We start from the raw sequence: 18,526 nt of genomic DNA, 5'->3' as shown, positions 1-18,526 counted from the left end.
TCCAAACGTCCTTTTGTCTACATCTCCAAGCATCTCCAAGCATCTCCAAGCATCAGCATCTGTGTCGGCTCTTAGCTTCTCTTCAGTACTCCAGTGAACTAATCAAGACCCATTATGGTTGGAGTCACATCTCCATGGAAATAATTTAATCAAAGGTCTCACCCACAGTTAGGTAAGTCACATCTCCATGGAAACACTAAATGAAAAGGTTCCACCCAACAAGATTGGGTTAAAAGATCATGGCTCCTCTGGGGTCCATAACTGTTTCAAACCAACACACTTATATTGACCCACACTTGCATACCTGGGATAAATCACACTTGATCATGGTGTATAATTATTTTAATGTCTAGTTGAATTCAATTTGTTGGTATTTTGTTGAGGATTTTTGTATCTATGTTCACAAGGGATATTTTTCTGTAATTTTCTTCTCTTGTGGTATCTTTGTGGCTTTGATTTGAGGGTGATGCTCGCCCCATAGAAAGAGTTAGGAAGTGTCCCTTCCTCTTTAATATTTTGGAAGAGTTTGAGCAGGACTGGTGTTGATTCTCCTTGGAGAATCTCCTTGGTAAAATTCTCCTGTGAAGCCATCTGGTCCTCAGCTTTTCTTTATTGGGAGGTTGTTGACTCAATCTCTTTACGAGATATTGGTCTGTTGAGATGTTCTGTTTCTTTTTGAGTCAGTGTTGGTAGTTTGTGTGTTTCTAGGAATTTATCCATTTCATCTAGGTTATCTACTTTGTTGGTGTACAGTTATTCCTATTATCCTCTTATAAACCTTTTTATTTCAGTGGAGTAGGTGGTAATGTCCCCCTTTTCATTTCTGATTCAGTTATTTGTGTCCTCTCTCTTTTTTTTCTTTATCAACCTCACTAAACGTTTGTTAATTTTTTTCAAAAAACTAACTTTTGTGTTTTTGTTCTGTTTTTTTAATTCTCTCTTCTTCCCTGCTCTGATCTTTGTTATTTCCTTCCTTTTGCTTGCTTTGGGTTTAACTTACTCTTCTTTTTCTAGGTCCTCCAGTATTGAGATTACATCTCTGATTTGAAAAATCTTTCTTCTTTTTTAATATAAGTGTTTAGAGCTATCAATTTCCCCCTAAGCACTGCCTTTGCTGCACCCCATGAGTTTCAATATTTTGTATTATCATTTTCATTCACCTCAAGATATTTCCTAATTTCCTTTATGATTTCCTATTTAGCTCATTGGTTGCTTAAGAGTATCGTTTAATTTTCATGTTTATGAATTTTCTGTTACTGATTTCTAACTTCATTCCATTGTGGTTGGAGAAGATACATTGTATCATTTCATTACTTTTTAATCAATTGAAACTTCTTTCGTGACTTAAGATGTCATCTATCTTGGAGAATTATCCATGTGAACTTGAGAAGAATGTGTATTCTGTTGTTGGGTGAAGTGTTCTCTATATGTCTGTTGTTTTAGAGTATCATTCAAGTCTGCTATTTCCTTACTACTCTTCTCTCTAGATGTTCTATCCATTACTGCAAGTGGTAGATCAAAGTCTCCTACTATTAATGTAGAACTGTCAATTTTTCCCTTCAAATCTATTAATACTTACTTCATATATTTTGGGACTCCACTGTCAGGTGCATATGTAATTGTTACAGCTTGTTGTTGAATTGTTCCCCTTATCAGTATATAATGACTGTATTTGTCCCTCATAATTGTTTCTGACTTAAAGTCTATTTTGTCTAATGTTAGTATAGCTACCCCATCTTTCTTTTAGTTACTACTTCCATGGTATAATTTTTCCATCCTATCACTTTCAACCTACTTATGTCTTTGAATTTAAGATGAGTCTCTTGTAGACCGCATATAGTTGGGTCATGTTTTGTTATGCATTCTGCCAATCTGCCTGTTTACTGGAGAGTTTAATCCATTTATATTTAAAATCACTACTAATAATGCAAGACTTTCTTCTGCCATTTTGCTATTTATTGTTTGTAAGTCTCATACCTTTTTTTCCCCTCAATTCTTCCCTTGATGTGTACTTTCATATTTATTTGATTTTCTGTGTTGTACCATATTGAGTCCCTTCTCATTGCTATCTGGATATATGTTTCTTATATTTTCCTTGTGGTTATTATGGAGTTAAAATTTAACATCCTAAATATATAACGATCATATTTAATTTCATACCAACTGGACTTCAACAGCTTACACATTCATTCTTCCTATACCACTTTGTCCCCGTACCTTTTTTTGTACTTGTTACACATTATACCTTTGTATATTGCATGTCAAAAACCATAGATTTATCATTAGTTTTTTTGCTTTTACATCTTCACACACCATGCAGTTCATCCAAAGTATACAGTCAGTGGCTCACAGTGTCATCACATAGTTATGCGTTCATCACCACAATCAATTTTCAAACATTTTCATTGCTCCAGGAAGTAAAAAAAAAAAAACAAAAAGAAAACATTGTATACCCTTTATCCCTACCTCCCCATCATTAATCCCTAGCATTGGTACAGTTCATTTTTTACTGTTGATGAAAGAATATTGAGATATGATTGTTAACTATAGTCCATGGTTGGAACTGTTATTAACTTGTAATAGTTTTATACAATTGTTCTAATCTAGTTCATGGAGGAATTTTTTTATATTTGTAATGTTAATCCACCAGAAGATTTACTGAGTTGTACATTCCCATATTTTAACCTCCAGCTTTCCTTCTGTTGACATATATGACTCTAAACTTTTCCTGTCAATCGTACTCACACACAATTCAGCACGGTTGTTATACTCACAGTAATGTGTTGCCATCACCTCTATCCATTTCCACTCATTTAAATTCAACCTAGTTAAAAATGATGCACATCTTAAGCAACCACTCCCTGTTCTCTACCTTATTGTATCTCCTGGTAACCTTTATTCCAGATTTTATATCTTCTAGTTCACTAATCCTTTCTTCTGCTGTTACATGTCTCTAGTATATTTTTAATTTTATCTGCAGTGTCTTTCATTTCCATAAAATCTGCTGTTACACGTCTCTAGTATATTTTTAATTTTATCTGCAGTGTCTTTCGTTTCCATAAAATCTGCTATTTTTCTGTGTATTATTTCAAATTCTTCTTTATGCTCTCCTAATGTCTCCTTAATGTCTTTTATCTCTTTAGCCACCTCATTGAAATTGTTTAGGAGACTTGTTGAACATCTTTGATTAGTTGTTCCAAATTCTGTATCTGCTGTTACATGTCTCTAGTATATTTTTAATTTTATCTGCAGTGTCTTTCATTTCCATAAAATCTGCTATTTTTCTGTGTATTATTTCAAATTCTTCTTTATGCTCTCCTAATGTCTTCTTAATGTCTTTTGTCTCTTTAGCCACCTCATTGAAATTATTTAGGAGACTTGTTGAACATCTTTGATTAGTTGTTCCAAATTCTGTATCTTCTCTGACTTTTTAATTTGATTGTTTGGCTTGGCCATATCTTCTTGTTTCTTAGTTTGTCTTTTAAGTTTTTGCTGGTATCTGGGCATCTGATTATCTTGATAAGATTGTTTTAAAAGTTGGTTTCCCTCTCTTGTATAAGATTTTGTTGTTGATTTGGTTTGTGTTAAATGCCTCCTTTGGCACTTGGTTCGTCAGTATTTCCCAGCCAAAACAGGGCCAGGGTCCCACACCGGGGGTGCAGACCCATTCCAAAGGGCTGGAGAGAGGATAGTAAAGCAGCTTCCCAAGACTGTACTTTCTCAGCCTTTACAGCAGATAGCGCTCTTCAGCAACCTATTCCCCTCAGCCCTACAAAGGTAAGTTATTTTTTAGCCCTCTGACTCCTCTGTTCCTGAGGAAGGTGGAAATAATGACCCAGTGGTGCTGCGGGTGCCTGTCCAGAAAGGACCAAGGTTGTAGGACCCTGTGGTACAATTTCGCTAGCCAACCATAGGATTAGAACTGTGCTGCATCTCCCTCTGTTCCCAGGTGGGGGGGCTTACCCTACTCTCCCAGTTCACAGCAGCTAACTGAGCAGGGTCCAGGCCAACCAGAAGCTGCTGGTCTTGGGTGTGGGGGGATGGGCACCAGGAGCTGTGGCATTTATAGTACTGGCATTTGTAATTGCCTAAATGGTTACCTTTACTGGAGGTCTTTATTTCTTTATGCTTCTTTGAACCACTATCTAGTGAGCTTTCAGAATGAAGAACTCCCTTTAGCGTTGCTTGTAGGGCAAGTCTAGTGGTGATGAATTTCCTCAACTTTTGTTTATATGGGAATATCTTAATCTCTCCCTCATTTTTGAAAGAAAGTCTCACCAGATATGAAATTTTTGATTGGCAATTGTTTTCCTTCAACACTTTAGGTGTTTCAACCCACTGCTTTCTGGCCTCCATGTTTTCTGATGAGAAATTGACAATCTAATTGGGGCTCCCTTGTACATAATGCATAATCATAACACATAATCTTTTCTCTTGCAGCTTTCAGAATCCTCTCCTTGTCCTTTGCATTTGACAGTTTGACCAGTATGTGATGGTTGTATTTTCCTTCAAGTTAATCCTGTTTGATGTTCTCTGGACTTCTTGGATGTGCATATTCACATCTTTTTCTAAGTTGGGAAGTTTTCTGTTATTATTTCTTTGAATTTTCCTTCTGCCCCTTTCTCTCTTTCTTATCCTTCTAGGCTTCCATAATGTGTGTATTGGTAAGCTTGAGGGTGTTCCAGAGGCCTTTTAGTCTATTTTCACTTTTTATAATTCGCTTTTCTTTCTGCTCCTCAGCCTGAGTCATTTCAATTATCTTGTTTTCAGGTTCATTGATTCTTTTTTCTGCCAGCTCCAGTCTGCTGTTGAAACCCTTCTGGGAGTATTTTATTTCAGTTATTGTCATCTTCTACTCCAGTAGTTCTGTTTGGTTCCTTCTTAAATTTTTATTATTAAGATTCTCATATTGTTCATTCATTGTTTTCCTGATATCCTTTAGTTCTTTCTCTGTATTTTCTTTCATATTGAGGATCATTTTTTTAAAATCTGTGTCTGGTATGTCCAGTCTGGTCCTTTTTGTTGGTGTTCTCTGCATTTTTATCCCTTCCTTTGGATAGGCAATCATTTCCTATTTCTTTGTCTTGTAATCTTTTGTTGCACACTGTACATTTTAATACTTTGAAATGTTAACACTGGGATTTATTCCCAGAAGTATGTGGATTTTTTTGAGTTTTTAACCAGCTGTTGATATGGCAGAGACTTGCTTGGGTATCAGCCCTGTAATCAGGAAAGGCAGCCCAAGGCAAATTCAAAATGCAGTTCTACCCTGTCTTTTCTGGACCTGTGTCTTTTCCTGAGCTTGTGCTTGCTAGTAGTTTAGGAGTTCCCCTGTTTACAAGAGTTTGAATGCCCCCTCTGCATCCCAGGATACAAACCTTCTCCTTCTCCCAGGTGTTGCACTGAAGAACTTGAAGCAAGGAAGCCTTTGCTCCTGGCCATCTGTCTCCATTGTCTCTTATACTGCTTTTCTTATACTGCTTTTCTTGTCTCAGGCTGATTTTTCCTGGAGGGCAAATTCTGGGAGGGAGGACACACTGGAGGGGAATTTCCCAAGTCAGCCTTTCCCAGCTGAAACAAGGCCAGGGACCCACAAAGGGAGCCCAGCTGGCTCCAAACTGCCCTGAAGAAGGGATGAGGGAAGGGCCAGGAGGCCACCAGGAGCTTCTTGCTGCACTCTCTTGACCTGTCCATTTGCAAATGCAGCCCTTTAACCATCCTTTGCAGCTCTGCGGAAGCACACCATCTTTAAATCTCCTCCGCTGCCTTTTTCCAGTATAGTTTGGAAGTAGCTAATCAGAATCTGTGATTGGTGATCAGACCATGCCCTCCCCAGATATTGGGCAAATGGATTTTTATGTCCCTTTCTGGCACCAGCAACCTGTGTCAGGAGCTGGACTCCATTGCTTCCTGCCACAAGAGTGGGGGGTGGGCAACAGTAACAGCCACGTGGAAAACAATTTACTGGTATTTACCATAATTTATCATCCTCTTCCTCCTGCTCTTCTCTAGATGCTATGTAGTGTTCTCTTCAACTCCTGAGTTTCAAAACAATTGATTCAGACAGTTTCTGCCTGTTTAATAGTTGTTCTGGTGGAGGAACTGATTCCTGGAGCTTTCTACTCCACCATATTCTCACAATCCTCTCCACTGCTGTAGTTTTCATATTTGGATTTGTTCAACATCCTCCTAACCAACTTCTTCAAGAACTGTCAGAGTTTACTAATTAATTTAGTCAGCCCCTTCTTTGATGTTGATAGCAGAAACATTATTCATATATGGGAAACTGACTCCTTCAGACTATGAAGAAGCAGAAACCAACAAGTCTTGTTTGTAGCTAGGAAAAACTAGCAAGAAACAGGAAACTGTCTTGTTCTCCATTGTTCTCAGCATAGCCAGGCTATGAGTAATTGTAGTATCACTGAAATTTCTGACAGACCCCTTTGACCAAAAGCATCCTCTTATTTTTTTTCCCAGGAAAATCCTTTATCTCAAAGTATTAGGAAATTCCTATAATCTTTACCTCAAATTATTAGGGAATCCTGCTCCTTTTCTTTTTGTCTTATTCATCCTTCATTTTCTTTAATGATTCTGTTGAAAGCCAGTAGATATAATCTCTCTTCCTAAGGTATAGCTAAGTTAAATGGGATCTGAACCACTTAGGAACCTTTTTTCTCCAATTTCCTTTAAAACAGAGGCAGTAATTTTTTTTTTCTATCTTTCCATTTTATAAAGGAGATGGAACAATCATTGAGGAAATGCCTTTGATGCACTTTTAAAGGATTAGAGGAAAAACAGCATGTCTTTCTCTTATAATAAATCATACTTTAATAACAAATTCTAAAGAAAAGCCTGAGTATTAATAAATGAATAAGATTTTATTGAACATCTGCTATGCATTTAACTAGTCATCGCCATTAAGAAGAACTGTATGATGTGGTGCCATCATTCAAGGATTGACAATCTAATTGGGAAATAAGACTAGCACACTTAAGACCAATTTAAAAATATATAAAAGAAAGTAATAGGTTTTTCATATGAAGAACATATTACTCCAAAAAGTAATTTTCAAACAAAAATGTCCTCTGTTTTCTCCCAATCTAGCACAAAAGCTATTTCTGATTTTTTAATATTACTTTCCAGTCTCTTTATAATTCAGTAAAGGCTTTATCATGAATAAAGGAATAGTTAAGATTGGGCTAATTTATTTTGTCAACAGTTATTGACCACCAACTGTATGACAGGCAAAGTAGTAGGACTAATATATTAGGAGTGGTTAAAACAAGATTCAACCAGCAAAATAGAACTAGATCCAAAATTCCCAGTTCTTATTGTACAATCTCTCATAATTTATTGGATATCATCTTAGTCCTTCTGAAGATACAGTAGCTACCAGTGGCATGAATAAACCCTTGCTTTTACAGGTTCTCAGTAAATAGTTAAAACCTAGATTATGCTAAGATGATGTTGTTGTTGTTTTTAATATGCTTTTAGGGGCTAAAATTTCTCCTCAGTGATGCTCTTTGGAGTACCATTAGTTTACAGTACTACTTGATAAATAGCTTGTAGGCTACTTGACAGTCACCCCTAACAAACCTTCAGCAAAGAAAGTTCTTTTGATCATTATCTTGTTAACTATATAAAGCAGAAAGCTATTGAATCAGCTGCCCTGAAGCAATAAATTCTATATAGTAAAGTTGTTATTAGTTTCAATAACTGCTTTACCTCAAACTACTATTGAATAGAAAGTCTGGGTTTCATAGTAAAGCAGGTTTCCTCTGCTTTATGGGCTAAAGTGATCAGATTATGAAGTTAAAAAGTTATTTATCTCCTTTAAAATATTGACTTTCAATTTTTTAACCCAATTTTTTAAAAATTCAAAGGCACATTCTTTTGCCTTCCAGGTGTGTATATATAAAATAAAAACCTAAACCCCATGTTATTATTTGTCTTTACTAATGCAAGAGAAATTTATTGTGCTCTGCTTTTAAGGATCCAGTAGGGGAATAGAAAGTGGGCAGAGATTGGTCAATCAATGATTAAGGAGTACAGAATATTCAAATAAAGCTCATTGTAAACATTCCTAGATTGTAAGCTCTTACAGCAGTCACAGTAGATCCCTGGAACATTGGGCATCTGTGTGACACCTGAGACTCAGAGTTAGAATTCTGCAGTTCTGAAAGTCAGCATTATTCCATACAGCAACTGTTAAAGACGCTGAATAAGAGATGAGACTCTAATTAGAGAAAAGAATGAAATGGACCTGGTTAGCACTAAGGTAAATCAGAATACACAGAAAAGGATGATATTGTCTGTATTTTAAAATTTCAACTTCTGTTTGAGACTGACCAAAGGAAGCAATGTTTATTTTGTCCAAAATTTTGATTTTCTGTAGCACACTAACTTACCCTGTCTGGTTAGTTGTATTTGAACAACGTAATTACATGGAACCTAGAATAAGGACTGAGATCTTGTTATTCTGTACAGGTTAATGTAATACCTTGATACATTCCACAGTAATTTGGGCAGAAAATTAAAAAAAAAAAAAAGTATTTGCAAAGTCCCTGGAGGGACTGGAGAAAAAAATGTGGAACCATTAAACTTCCCCACCTGGGGAATTCCTGATACTCTGTCAGGCACTAGGGACTCACAATTTAATAAGCCAAGCCCTTGATCTTGAGGCTTGGCCTTATGAAACTTATTTCTGCAATGGCAAAGCTAGGCCTGCATGTAATTATGCCTAAGAGTCACCCCCAGAGAGCCTCTTTTGTTGCTCAGATGTGGCCTCTCTCTTTAAGCCAATTCTGCAAATAAATTTACTACACTCCCCGCTACATGGGACATGAGTCCCAGGGTGAGCTTGGCCCTAGCATTGTGGGATTGAGAATGCCTTCTTGACCAAAAAGGGAAAAAGAAATGGAAAAATAAAGTTTCAGTGGCAAGAGATTTCAAATAGAGTCAAGGTCATTCTGGAGGTTACTATGCAGCCTTTAGCCAGATATTGCAAACTACCACAGTATGCCAAGCCCCAACCAATAGTATTCCTGAAAACCCTAGGGAGTACACTGGGCTCTATTTAAGTTTTTCACAGTAAGTTTATTTTTTTTAGAAAGTTAAGGCCTCCAAATTGATCCTATGCCAGATAAGCCCTGAAACTCAGAGGTTTTTGTCTCTCCAAGAACATCAACCAGTTTCATGCCTCTACCCCATAAGGCCAACATTCCTTTCCAGCACAAAGAAGTTAAAATGGTCATTGCCTAAATATCCCTAAAGATTGAGAGAAAGATCAAATGAGAGGGAGGAGGATTTAACAAATAACTGTGACTACTGACTCACTTATTATATAGATATTTCTTTCAGTGTCTAGTGTTTTAGAATAGCTAGAAGGAAATACTTGAAGTTGTTGAACTGTAATCCAGCCACCTTGATCTTTGATAATGATTGTATAACTGTACAGCAAAAAAAAAAAAAAAAAAAAAAAAAAGTCAGTTGCCCATGTTTGTGTGGATCTACTTCTGGATGTTGTGTTCTGTTACACTGATCTATGTATCTATCTCTAACAATAGTACACTGTCTTAGTTAACCTACCTCTATTGAAAGTCTTAAAATTGGGTAGAGTGCAATACTAGTGGTCAATAAGAGGGAGGGGTAAGGGGTATGGGATGTTTGGGATCTTCTTTTTTTCTTTTTCTTTTTCTGGAGTAATGCAAATGTTCTAAAAATGATCATGGTGATAAATACACAAATACGTGATGATACTGTGAACCATTGATTGTATACTTTGGATGGATTGTATGGTGTGTGAATACATTTCAATAAAATTATGTTTAAAAAAAAAAAGATCCAGTAGGGAGAAAAGTATAGTTGTGTATGTGTATGTGTGTGTATTCGATATTCAACTAACATGTAAAGCACTTTACAGTTTCAGAGTAACATTCTGCTTTTATATACACTCTCATTGTTTCCCCCAGTAACCTTTGATGTGAATATTATAGATAAGATACTATATCCTATAGGCCAGTGTGCCTCCCAAAGTATCATGCTCTCAAAATAAGTTTTGATATATACAAAGTAATTATTTTCATGTATAGTATAAAAATATATATTATAAATATTTAAATGTAAGTTTATAATATATAGTAAAACATAATATGCATAAATATATAATATCAAACTCATGATTTTCCTGATAACATTGCTTAGCATATAGCTAAATAAAAAATATTGTTTTAGAGAGATAACTAATATATCGGTGATAAGGTAGGTATGACAAAAGTAATGACAGTGATACATGAATGAAGTATAAGAAACACAACTAAATACCTTAGGGGAGATGGAGATAGACTTTCAAGTATTGAGGGTACTGAAGTTTAAGACATGTTTACATGTTTTCTTGTGAAGTAGAGAAAATAGCTTTAAGAAGGAATTTCTGGAGTTCATTCACAATTACGAGTGCATGCAGGCGTGCCTGTACATCTGTCCATCCCCAGGCATGAAACCATTTTTGTTGATACATATCTATAAGTCTGTTTGTAAATCAGCAGATTTACAGACCAAGAAGCCAAGGTCTCCTTCAAAGTCTTAAGAGATACCCTCATATTACTTTGGCATGTGTATGTTTTAAAGTCTCTCTAAACCCATCTTTGATAACTTTTTGTCTCTGTAACCAATTTTTTTATCTAGTCTTTTTATTGACGAATCTCAAAGTGATCAAAATACCCCTTCTTTTAAAATAGCTGTCTATTTAGAGTTTAATTGGGCTCTATTCCAAAATGATATATAGATTCTTAAGGTATTTAGATCTGCATGGAAGAGAAAATTCCCTTCAATTATGAGATTATGAAGTATTCGTCCTCAAAATAGAAATCCATTTTAGTTATGTAAAGGCTAAGTCACATCCAAAGCTTTGCTCTCCCTCTCCCTTTCCTTTTCTCTCACCCTTTCTGTGTGGGGCAGGAGGAGGATGAGATATTGGATTGAGTCCACAGAAACATCAGATCTGGGACAAAATATTTAGAAATAACCTGAGTGTAAAAGCTCTACTCTTACAGTTTTGGAAAGAGACTATACTTTTAGGATGATATCCACAACTCATTTCATTTGGGCAAATGTTTTGTGTGCCACAGTTTAAGAACAGGGTCAAAAATTATACCATCTCTAAAGTTGAAGTTAATAAGAATCAGCATAAAATGAAGTTAACTATCTGAAGTAACCCAGAAATCAGTATTGCTGATACATAGATGCCTTCTCAAGTCTGGATAATGGAGAATAACTCACATAAAATAAACTGATACCTCAAATTGTCTAAAGAGATATCATAGTAGAAAAAGTCTTCTTGGAGCCTGGGAAAAGGCAGACGAGAGAAAAATAATTTTTGATATACTGCCAGCATTGTTTGTGAATAAAGCACTAATACTCGGTAGCCTAATATAATTTGTAATATCTAATATCAGTTTTCAAAACATATGGTAATACTATCTATCCTCTATAGCACTCTATAGTTACCAAAGTACTTTCACATACATTATCTTATTTAGTCCTGACTACTCCCTATGAGATAGATGGTCAGCATAGGTGGTAGTGGTAATCCATAGATTTGGAAAATAATATTTAAGAGATTATATGATTTAACTACTAAGTGGAAGAGTTGCTACTCAAGGCCAGAATTCTTATCACTATACTATAGCTCCTTCTGTATATCTGTCTTGGAAAAGAGCAATTTAAATAGCTCTCCTAACTTTATGGAGATATCTCTTAGACTATCTAGCATCCACTGTTTTGATCCTATATTCATCAAGGAACATTCTGGTATAAAATATGGACTCCTGAGTGGCTTAGCCCATCAAGAATTCAGTGCTCTGAAAAATATCCTTCTTTTTCTCTAAACAGTTAATTTGAAAATTAAGAATTTGGCATTCTGACATGTAAATAAGCACCTTGTGAGTTTGTTTAGCACCAATCCATTCCTTAATCCTGATCATTTCTGGATTAAACAGATGTGATCTCACCTGAGCAATCAACCCTCAAGTCATGCTTTCCTTTTCTCAGCCTATCATCATCTTAATTTCAGGAGGTAATTTGGTACCAACAGCATTTAGACCATTGGGCAAATTAACGATTTTAAGGCCTTGGTCTTCTTTAGAGGGAGAAAAAGGCATGTTCTTAGATGTGATGCATACAAATTTCTATTTAAAATAGTTTGTTCTTATACAAATAGATATTCTCTTTCTCCACCCCCAGCTCTGATAAAATATTGCTTAAATTTGAGAACATTAGAAAACTAGGTAGAAACTAATTGGATCACAGTTATCTCTTCCAAGAATAACTCTCTTTGTGAAACATAGCCATGGGTGAGCTGCTTGGGGAAACACTAATAACTCTTTCTGATGCAGGTTCAGTCACCTGTGGACTCTGCCACAATGTCCCCAGTAGAGAGGACAGCAGCCTGGGTTCTGAACAATGGACAGTACGAAGAGGATGTGGAAGAAACTGAGCAAAATCAAGATGAAGCCAAGCATGCTGAGAAGGTAGAAACTAGTATGTTTTTATTGACTTAATTACCTCCACAAGTGAGAGGCCATTAAGAAGGGTTATCTAACCAAGAACATGAACTCTTCCCTCTCCCTTCACCACTACCTCTTCTGTTAATCATCATATACATGTCTGTCTATATGAATGAGTCAGTAATATCTGCATTGAAAATATGCAGAAAATGTCCATCATGCTAGGAGTTTTAGCCATAATATTTCCTTCCTTCCTTCCTTCCTTCCTCCCTCCCTCCCTCCCTTCCTCCCTCCCTCCCTTATTTCCTTCTATAATGTAGGTTGTCTTAATTTGGAGAACTCTGTGCTATTCATTTCTAGACATTTTAAGTGAATATTTAGTGTTTCTATAAACTGGTTGTTAATCTTCAAGCCAGACCGAAATTACCCTAGAACTAGACTTTCTTTCTATATTTTGGTAACAATTTTGTATTTTTTTTTCCTTGCCTTTTCTGGATAGAGAAACTCCAGCTCAATAGATAATTTTTAAAAGCACACTAAATATCTGTTCTTTGGACTTTTGTTTGTTTTTTAAAGAAAAATTAACGTGATAAAGCAAGGATTATCAAACAAGAATTTGACATTATGTATGGCGTTATTTCATTTAATTGACAACCAGACAACTAGTTTCTCCTTACTTATCAGGGTGATCCTAAATTATGCTTATTGAAGAATTCTACCTCTTTCAACTGTCATAAAAACTATCATCTTGACCTTCTGAATTAACAAGTGTGGTTTAAGACCATGATGTCGGGTAAGCAGAAGCTTATGCTTCTCACCTCACCTAGAATTTGAGCTTCCAGTGTCCTTAGACCTCAACTACAGCAACTTCAGGACAAGAAAGGGCAGTATAATCAATTGAATTACCCAATTAATATAAAGCTTCTTAGTGAGAAAACAGACCTATAGTGTTCCAACAAGTGATACCAAATTGGACAGATGAGCCACATTATGAAATGGGCCAAGAAGCAATATTAATAAATCCTAGAGAGTATATAGGCCTTTGCTCGTGCTTATATCTGAATCTTTTACATTTTTATGGTTAGAGAGAAAGCAACAAAATGCTACTCTGCCATAATACTCTAATGATTTAGTGGTGTAACATTATAGAAATGTTGCTTGTTCTGTACAGGGCTGAATCTAAGCATTTCATGTTTTTTCTAACCTGCTCCCATTTGATACTATCCCTTATCGAATGTGGCTTGAAGCAACTGGTAGTTTAATGTGGAGAGAGAGAGACACAAACATTGATTTGGGAATACCAAGTTATTTTAAAATGTAATTTTAGGAGGAGGACAAAAATGCATTCCATATTTACAGCTATTGTTAACTTCAGAGAACATCAGCAGGACCTGGAATGGCATCTCAGACAGCATCCAACTACATTGCCTAGAGTTCCTTTCATAAAAAAGCAAATCACTAGTTTCTAAAACCAGTGTAACTCCAGTTTTTCTTTCCTTGTCTTTGATACCTCTTCTCTGTTCTAGTATGAACAGGAAATTACTAAACTGAAGGAGCGCCTGAGAGTGTCCAGCCGGCGGCTGGAGGAGTATGAACGGCGGTTGTTGGTGCAGGAGCAGCAGATGCAGAAGCTGCTGCTGGAATACAAGACCCGACTGGAGGACAGCGAGGAGCGGCTGCGCAGGCAGCAGGAAGAGAAAGACAGCCAGATGAAAAGCATCATCAGCAGGTTAGAGGATTACTTGGTGGCAGATGTGGGCTAGATATAAACACCTGGTGAGGTGATCAAAAAAAATATTAAAGGAATAGCAGCAAAAGTGATTTTCAACTCTGTATTTATCTGTGCTAGTCAGTACAAATGTGATGACTGACTGTATCTCTTAAAATTTCCTAAATATCAGGTCTTGGCACACTTCCTGTGAAAATGCAGGCACTCTGTTGTTCTTTAATGGTAACAGTTAAAAAAAAAATTAAAACTTAGAGACTCAATTGAGAAGTCTTAGAGAAGAGCTGGGTTTAAAAAAATTTGTATATTCAGTGTCCAAGACTTTGGCTGACTATTCATAAGGAGTCCAGAGACACAGGAAGGAGTTTCATTGAATATGTTTAGGGCCAGAGAACTGAGAAAGTGCCACAGAGGCCAAGGGAGAATAGGGAGAGGTCAATTTTATCTGTCATTTACATAGCACTTTTCTAAGCACTTTACAAATAATAGTTTAATCTTCATTGTCTGAGGTAGGCATTATTACTATTCTCATTTTATATAAAAAAAAAAAAAAAAGAAAAACAGGCACAGGTTCATTAAATCACTTGCCCAAGGTGAAAGCAGGATTTGAGCCCAGGCTGTCTGGCTCCAGAGTCCATGCTCCTAACCACTGCACTTCAGTATTGTCATGCTGTGGACAGGTCAAGTAAATTGAGGATAGAAGAGGTTTGTTTTAGCAATATGGAGGTAACTGGCAACCTTAGTGAGAGCAGTTTCAGTAGAGTTATGGGGATAAAACATCTGTGGATTAAAATGTGAATGGTGAATGAGAAGGAAACTAGACTCTACTCTTTAAGGAAATGTGGCTATGAAAAGAAAGAGAAATATAGGATAACAGTTATAAGATAACTAGGGAATAAGAGAGGTCTGCTTGTTTGCTATCGGTTGGTTTGATATGTTAAGATGAAATAAGTTATCCTGAGGGAGAGATCTGGTAGAAGAAAGGGAGGAATTGATGAGGGAATACCATTCCAGAGGAGATCAGAATGCATGGGATCCAGTCACAGTAGAGAAGTCAATCTTGAATAAGTCAGTCTTCTTGGAGAGGAGGAAAAAAAGATGTTTGCAGATGCAAATAGATTTATTAGAAAGGAGAAGAAATATTGAACAATTATGAATTTTGGGTTTCTTGTTCTCTTTTTCAGCTAGCCCTCTCTTTGAAAATGTTAATGTGTCCTTCTTGCCATATTCTAGGCTAATGGCTGTGGAAGAGGAATTGAAGAAGGATCACGCTGAGATGCAAGCAGTTATTGATGCAAAACAGAAAATCATTGATGCGCAGGTAAGCAAGCTCTGAGTCTAGTTGAAGGCACTTGTTCATAGTAACTGTTGTTTCCTGACTTCTCAACCCTTGCAAATGCCAAAGCAGGTACTGGAAACTGGGTCATTGAAAAATGCTTGACATTACCTTTTGAAGATTAAAAGAGTTTCTACATGGCCTCCATTACTTTTCCTAATACCCAACAAAGTATTAGCGTGCTTAGTGCAGTTGCTTGACAGTTCTCAGCCTAGCGCATGATGGGATTTACTTCTTTCCTTATGGAAAGGAAAGCATTCTCTAAGCGGTAACTGTGAAAAGTACACTGCATGTGTCTGGCTTGTAACCTCCACTGACCATTGCTTGGCTGTGATGTTCACGGTCTTGTCAGTCACGTCCACTGTGCTACCAACCTCTAGCACCAGGCAGTAACAGAACTGCAGAGGAAAGACAAGACTTTCCTTTCCTGATTATTTTTCTTTTGGTCCAGGGTTTGGCATTGCTGCTTGGAATTCACTTGGCTGACCTTCTTTGTTGGCACTATGCTTAGAGTGCCTGTGTTGATAAAACTTTAAAGGACAAAGAAATAAAGAAAGAAAAGGTTGATGAAATCAGAACCTGGACTCTGCTCACTGTAGCTTATACCTGTGACACCAATGAGGTGATGGCTACCAAGAATACCTCACAGGGGCACATCAATAATCAGAACAAAATCCAAAATAAATTGTATTTCTTTAAGTGAAACAAATTATAAAAAGCCAGTACAGTTTTGATAGTGACAGTTCTAGCCACTAAATGTATTACCTCCCTGAGTACAACCCAGCCAGGTTTGCATTTCTCACACTTAAATACCGTATCATGCCCCTAAGCTATGAAATAAAAATTGGAGCAAGGACTTGATACAAAGATGTTCTACTCCCTCCTCTGCATGTCAGCCAGCAGTCAGTATATCCTACAGCCCCTAGTGTTCTCCAACATACACTTAACATCTCCAATCTAGTTTCCTTACAGGGTCAATGTGGTATGGGGTTTATTTTGCAAAGGAATTGGGAGTGAGGTTGAAAACACAGCCATGGGAAGAATGTTTCATAGGCCTCATATTTCTCATTCCAACATACTGGACTTGAAATTTTGGTGTGAGTTAAGTTGTGATGCCCTCTCATCAGCAAAATATTCCCAGGAATATTTTGAACTCTTGAACTCTATAGTTTATAGATATTTAGACCACCTGAGGATTAGAAGAAAAGTCTGCTGCAGTTATCTTACTTGGTGTTTTTTCTTTTAACCTTGCTAGGTATCCCTGAGGTGGGTAAGGGAAAGGTAGTGGAGACAAGGCCGTCTCACTGTACATACCTTAAAAATTCATCCCAGAGGCTTGAGAGAAACAGCCTGGATAAAGCAGGCAATTTATTCAGGAAAACTAGTGTTGTTAAGTTTCACTTTGGGTTTTCAATATGACAGTATAAAACAGGCAGAGTTCCATTAAAAACCACACCAGGAGAGGCATTAGTACTAATGAGATAAAACAGACTTTTTTAATAATTTCAGCTGGCTTGAAATCTGTACCAGTCTTAAACAGAGGATGCTTGGATGTACTGCACACATGGCTTGTACACAGTAGTTCCCTTTTCTCAGTCAACCGTCAGGACAGCCTTAGTAGCTTTTGAAGATTTCTACCCCTCCCATTCCCATTCCCTATTTTGACATCTGGGCAAGGTGACATCTGGGGCAAGGTGACTGGTACGAAGCAGGAGTCATAGGCATAGAAGTTAAAATCAAAGAAGGAAATCTGAATTATCAGGGCTCAAAAGCTCTGGAAATTAAGGACCTTCTCTCAACTAAGCAGAGAGTATTACTGGATGGGAATAGAAGAAATGTCATCCTCAAAACAGCAGTCAGTGTCAGACTTGTGATCTGGCTAAAGTAGGTAATATTTTGGATCCAAACCTCAAGGCAGCAGTTCTCAAATTGGTTCCATAGACTATTTCAGTGGAACCAAAGGCACCTTCCATAGATCAACATCCAGCTACTCCCACTGACAATTCAACAATAACAACCACTCTTAACTAATGAATCAAATGAGGTTAAGTTAAAATCAAATGTAGGCATTACCAGAGACTCGCTATGGATCCCTAAAGAATACTTGCACCACATTTTGAAAACCACTGTACCACACCCAGCCCAAATCATAACACTAAAAACAGTGAACAAATTATAATCTCAATAAAAAGAAAGATTCCCAGTTCCACTGTGGGCTTACTGATAAATCAGAATCTTTTGACATCTCTACATCCTTTGAAATGAATGACTTTTTATACCAGATCCTTTCCTTTGTAAGGATAAACCTTAAGTGTCTGATGGGACAGAGTGACCCTTCTGGCATCATTTAATAGAATGAAGACATGTTTGGGGGTAAAAGCTTCTTGGTGAGGTAACCCATACTTTCATGTTGCTGACATCTGCTTTGGGGTCATTGATAGTGAAAAAAAGAAAAATTTCTAAAATCAATACAGTTGCTTTCGTTGTACTAGACCTGAGCCCACCATTTCCCCAAACACTAAAGGCCCAGGTGCCCAGTGAACTGGTTTTCATCTCTCACTGCAACCCTGTGCTCCCACAGGAAAGACTTGTCCCTGAATTCAGCCTCTCCTTCTTGAGTCACTTCGTGCTACAAGGCCCACAGACCTGGGTCTGCCATTTTCTGACTGGAACTCTGAAAGGGTGAGCGAAACTCCACCCAATGTAAGTCCCTTTAGGAGTGGCAGGATCACCTGTCCTTGACCTTGTGAGGGCACTGAGGAACTGTTTTTTAAAAATCAGACTAGGGAATGTACCCCCTTTTGCCCCCCAGCATGAACATTGTAACTCCCAGTATCTGTGACTCAGATGGAGAATCGAGAAGGGCTTCCTCCTATGAAAAGCAAAGCAGCTGCCTAGTTACTGTTGCAAGTGATATCTCCGCTGTGTTAAATTACAGGTCATAAATGGAGATGAGATTAT

General features: G+C 37.1%; 1 protein-coding gene across 7 annotated transcripts in view; it reads left to right on the top strand.

Moving 5' to 3' along the window:
- RASAL2 (RAS protein activator like 2) overlaps nt 1–18,526 on the top strand; it is a 531,908-nt gene that overhangs the window by 505,418 nt on the left and 7,964 nt on the right. For all 7 annotated transcript variants that reach the window (XM_037825276.1, XM_037825274.1, XM_037825275.1 and 4 more), the window contains 3 exons: nt 12,393–12,527; nt 14,030–14,232; nt 15,463–15,550. In XM_037825276.1, the coding sequence (XP_037681204.1) occupies nt 12,393–12,527; nt 14,030–14,232; nt 15,463–15,550 (426 nt within the window). The remainder of the gene's footprint in view (nt 1–12,392; nt 12,528–14,029; nt 14,233–15,462; nt 15,551–18,526) is intronic.

Source organism: Choloepus didactylus, chromosome 2 (genome assembly GCF_015220235.1).
Source record: "Choloepus didactylus isolate mChoDid1 chromosome 2, mChoDid1.pri, whole genome shotgun sequence".
Lineage (NCBI taxonomy): Eukaryota > Metazoa > Chordata > Mammalia > Pilosa > Megalonychidae > Choloepus > Choloepus didactylus.
The sequence above is the reverse complement of the archived record's forward strand: the minus strand, read 5'-3'. Positions and strand labels throughout refer to the sequence as shown.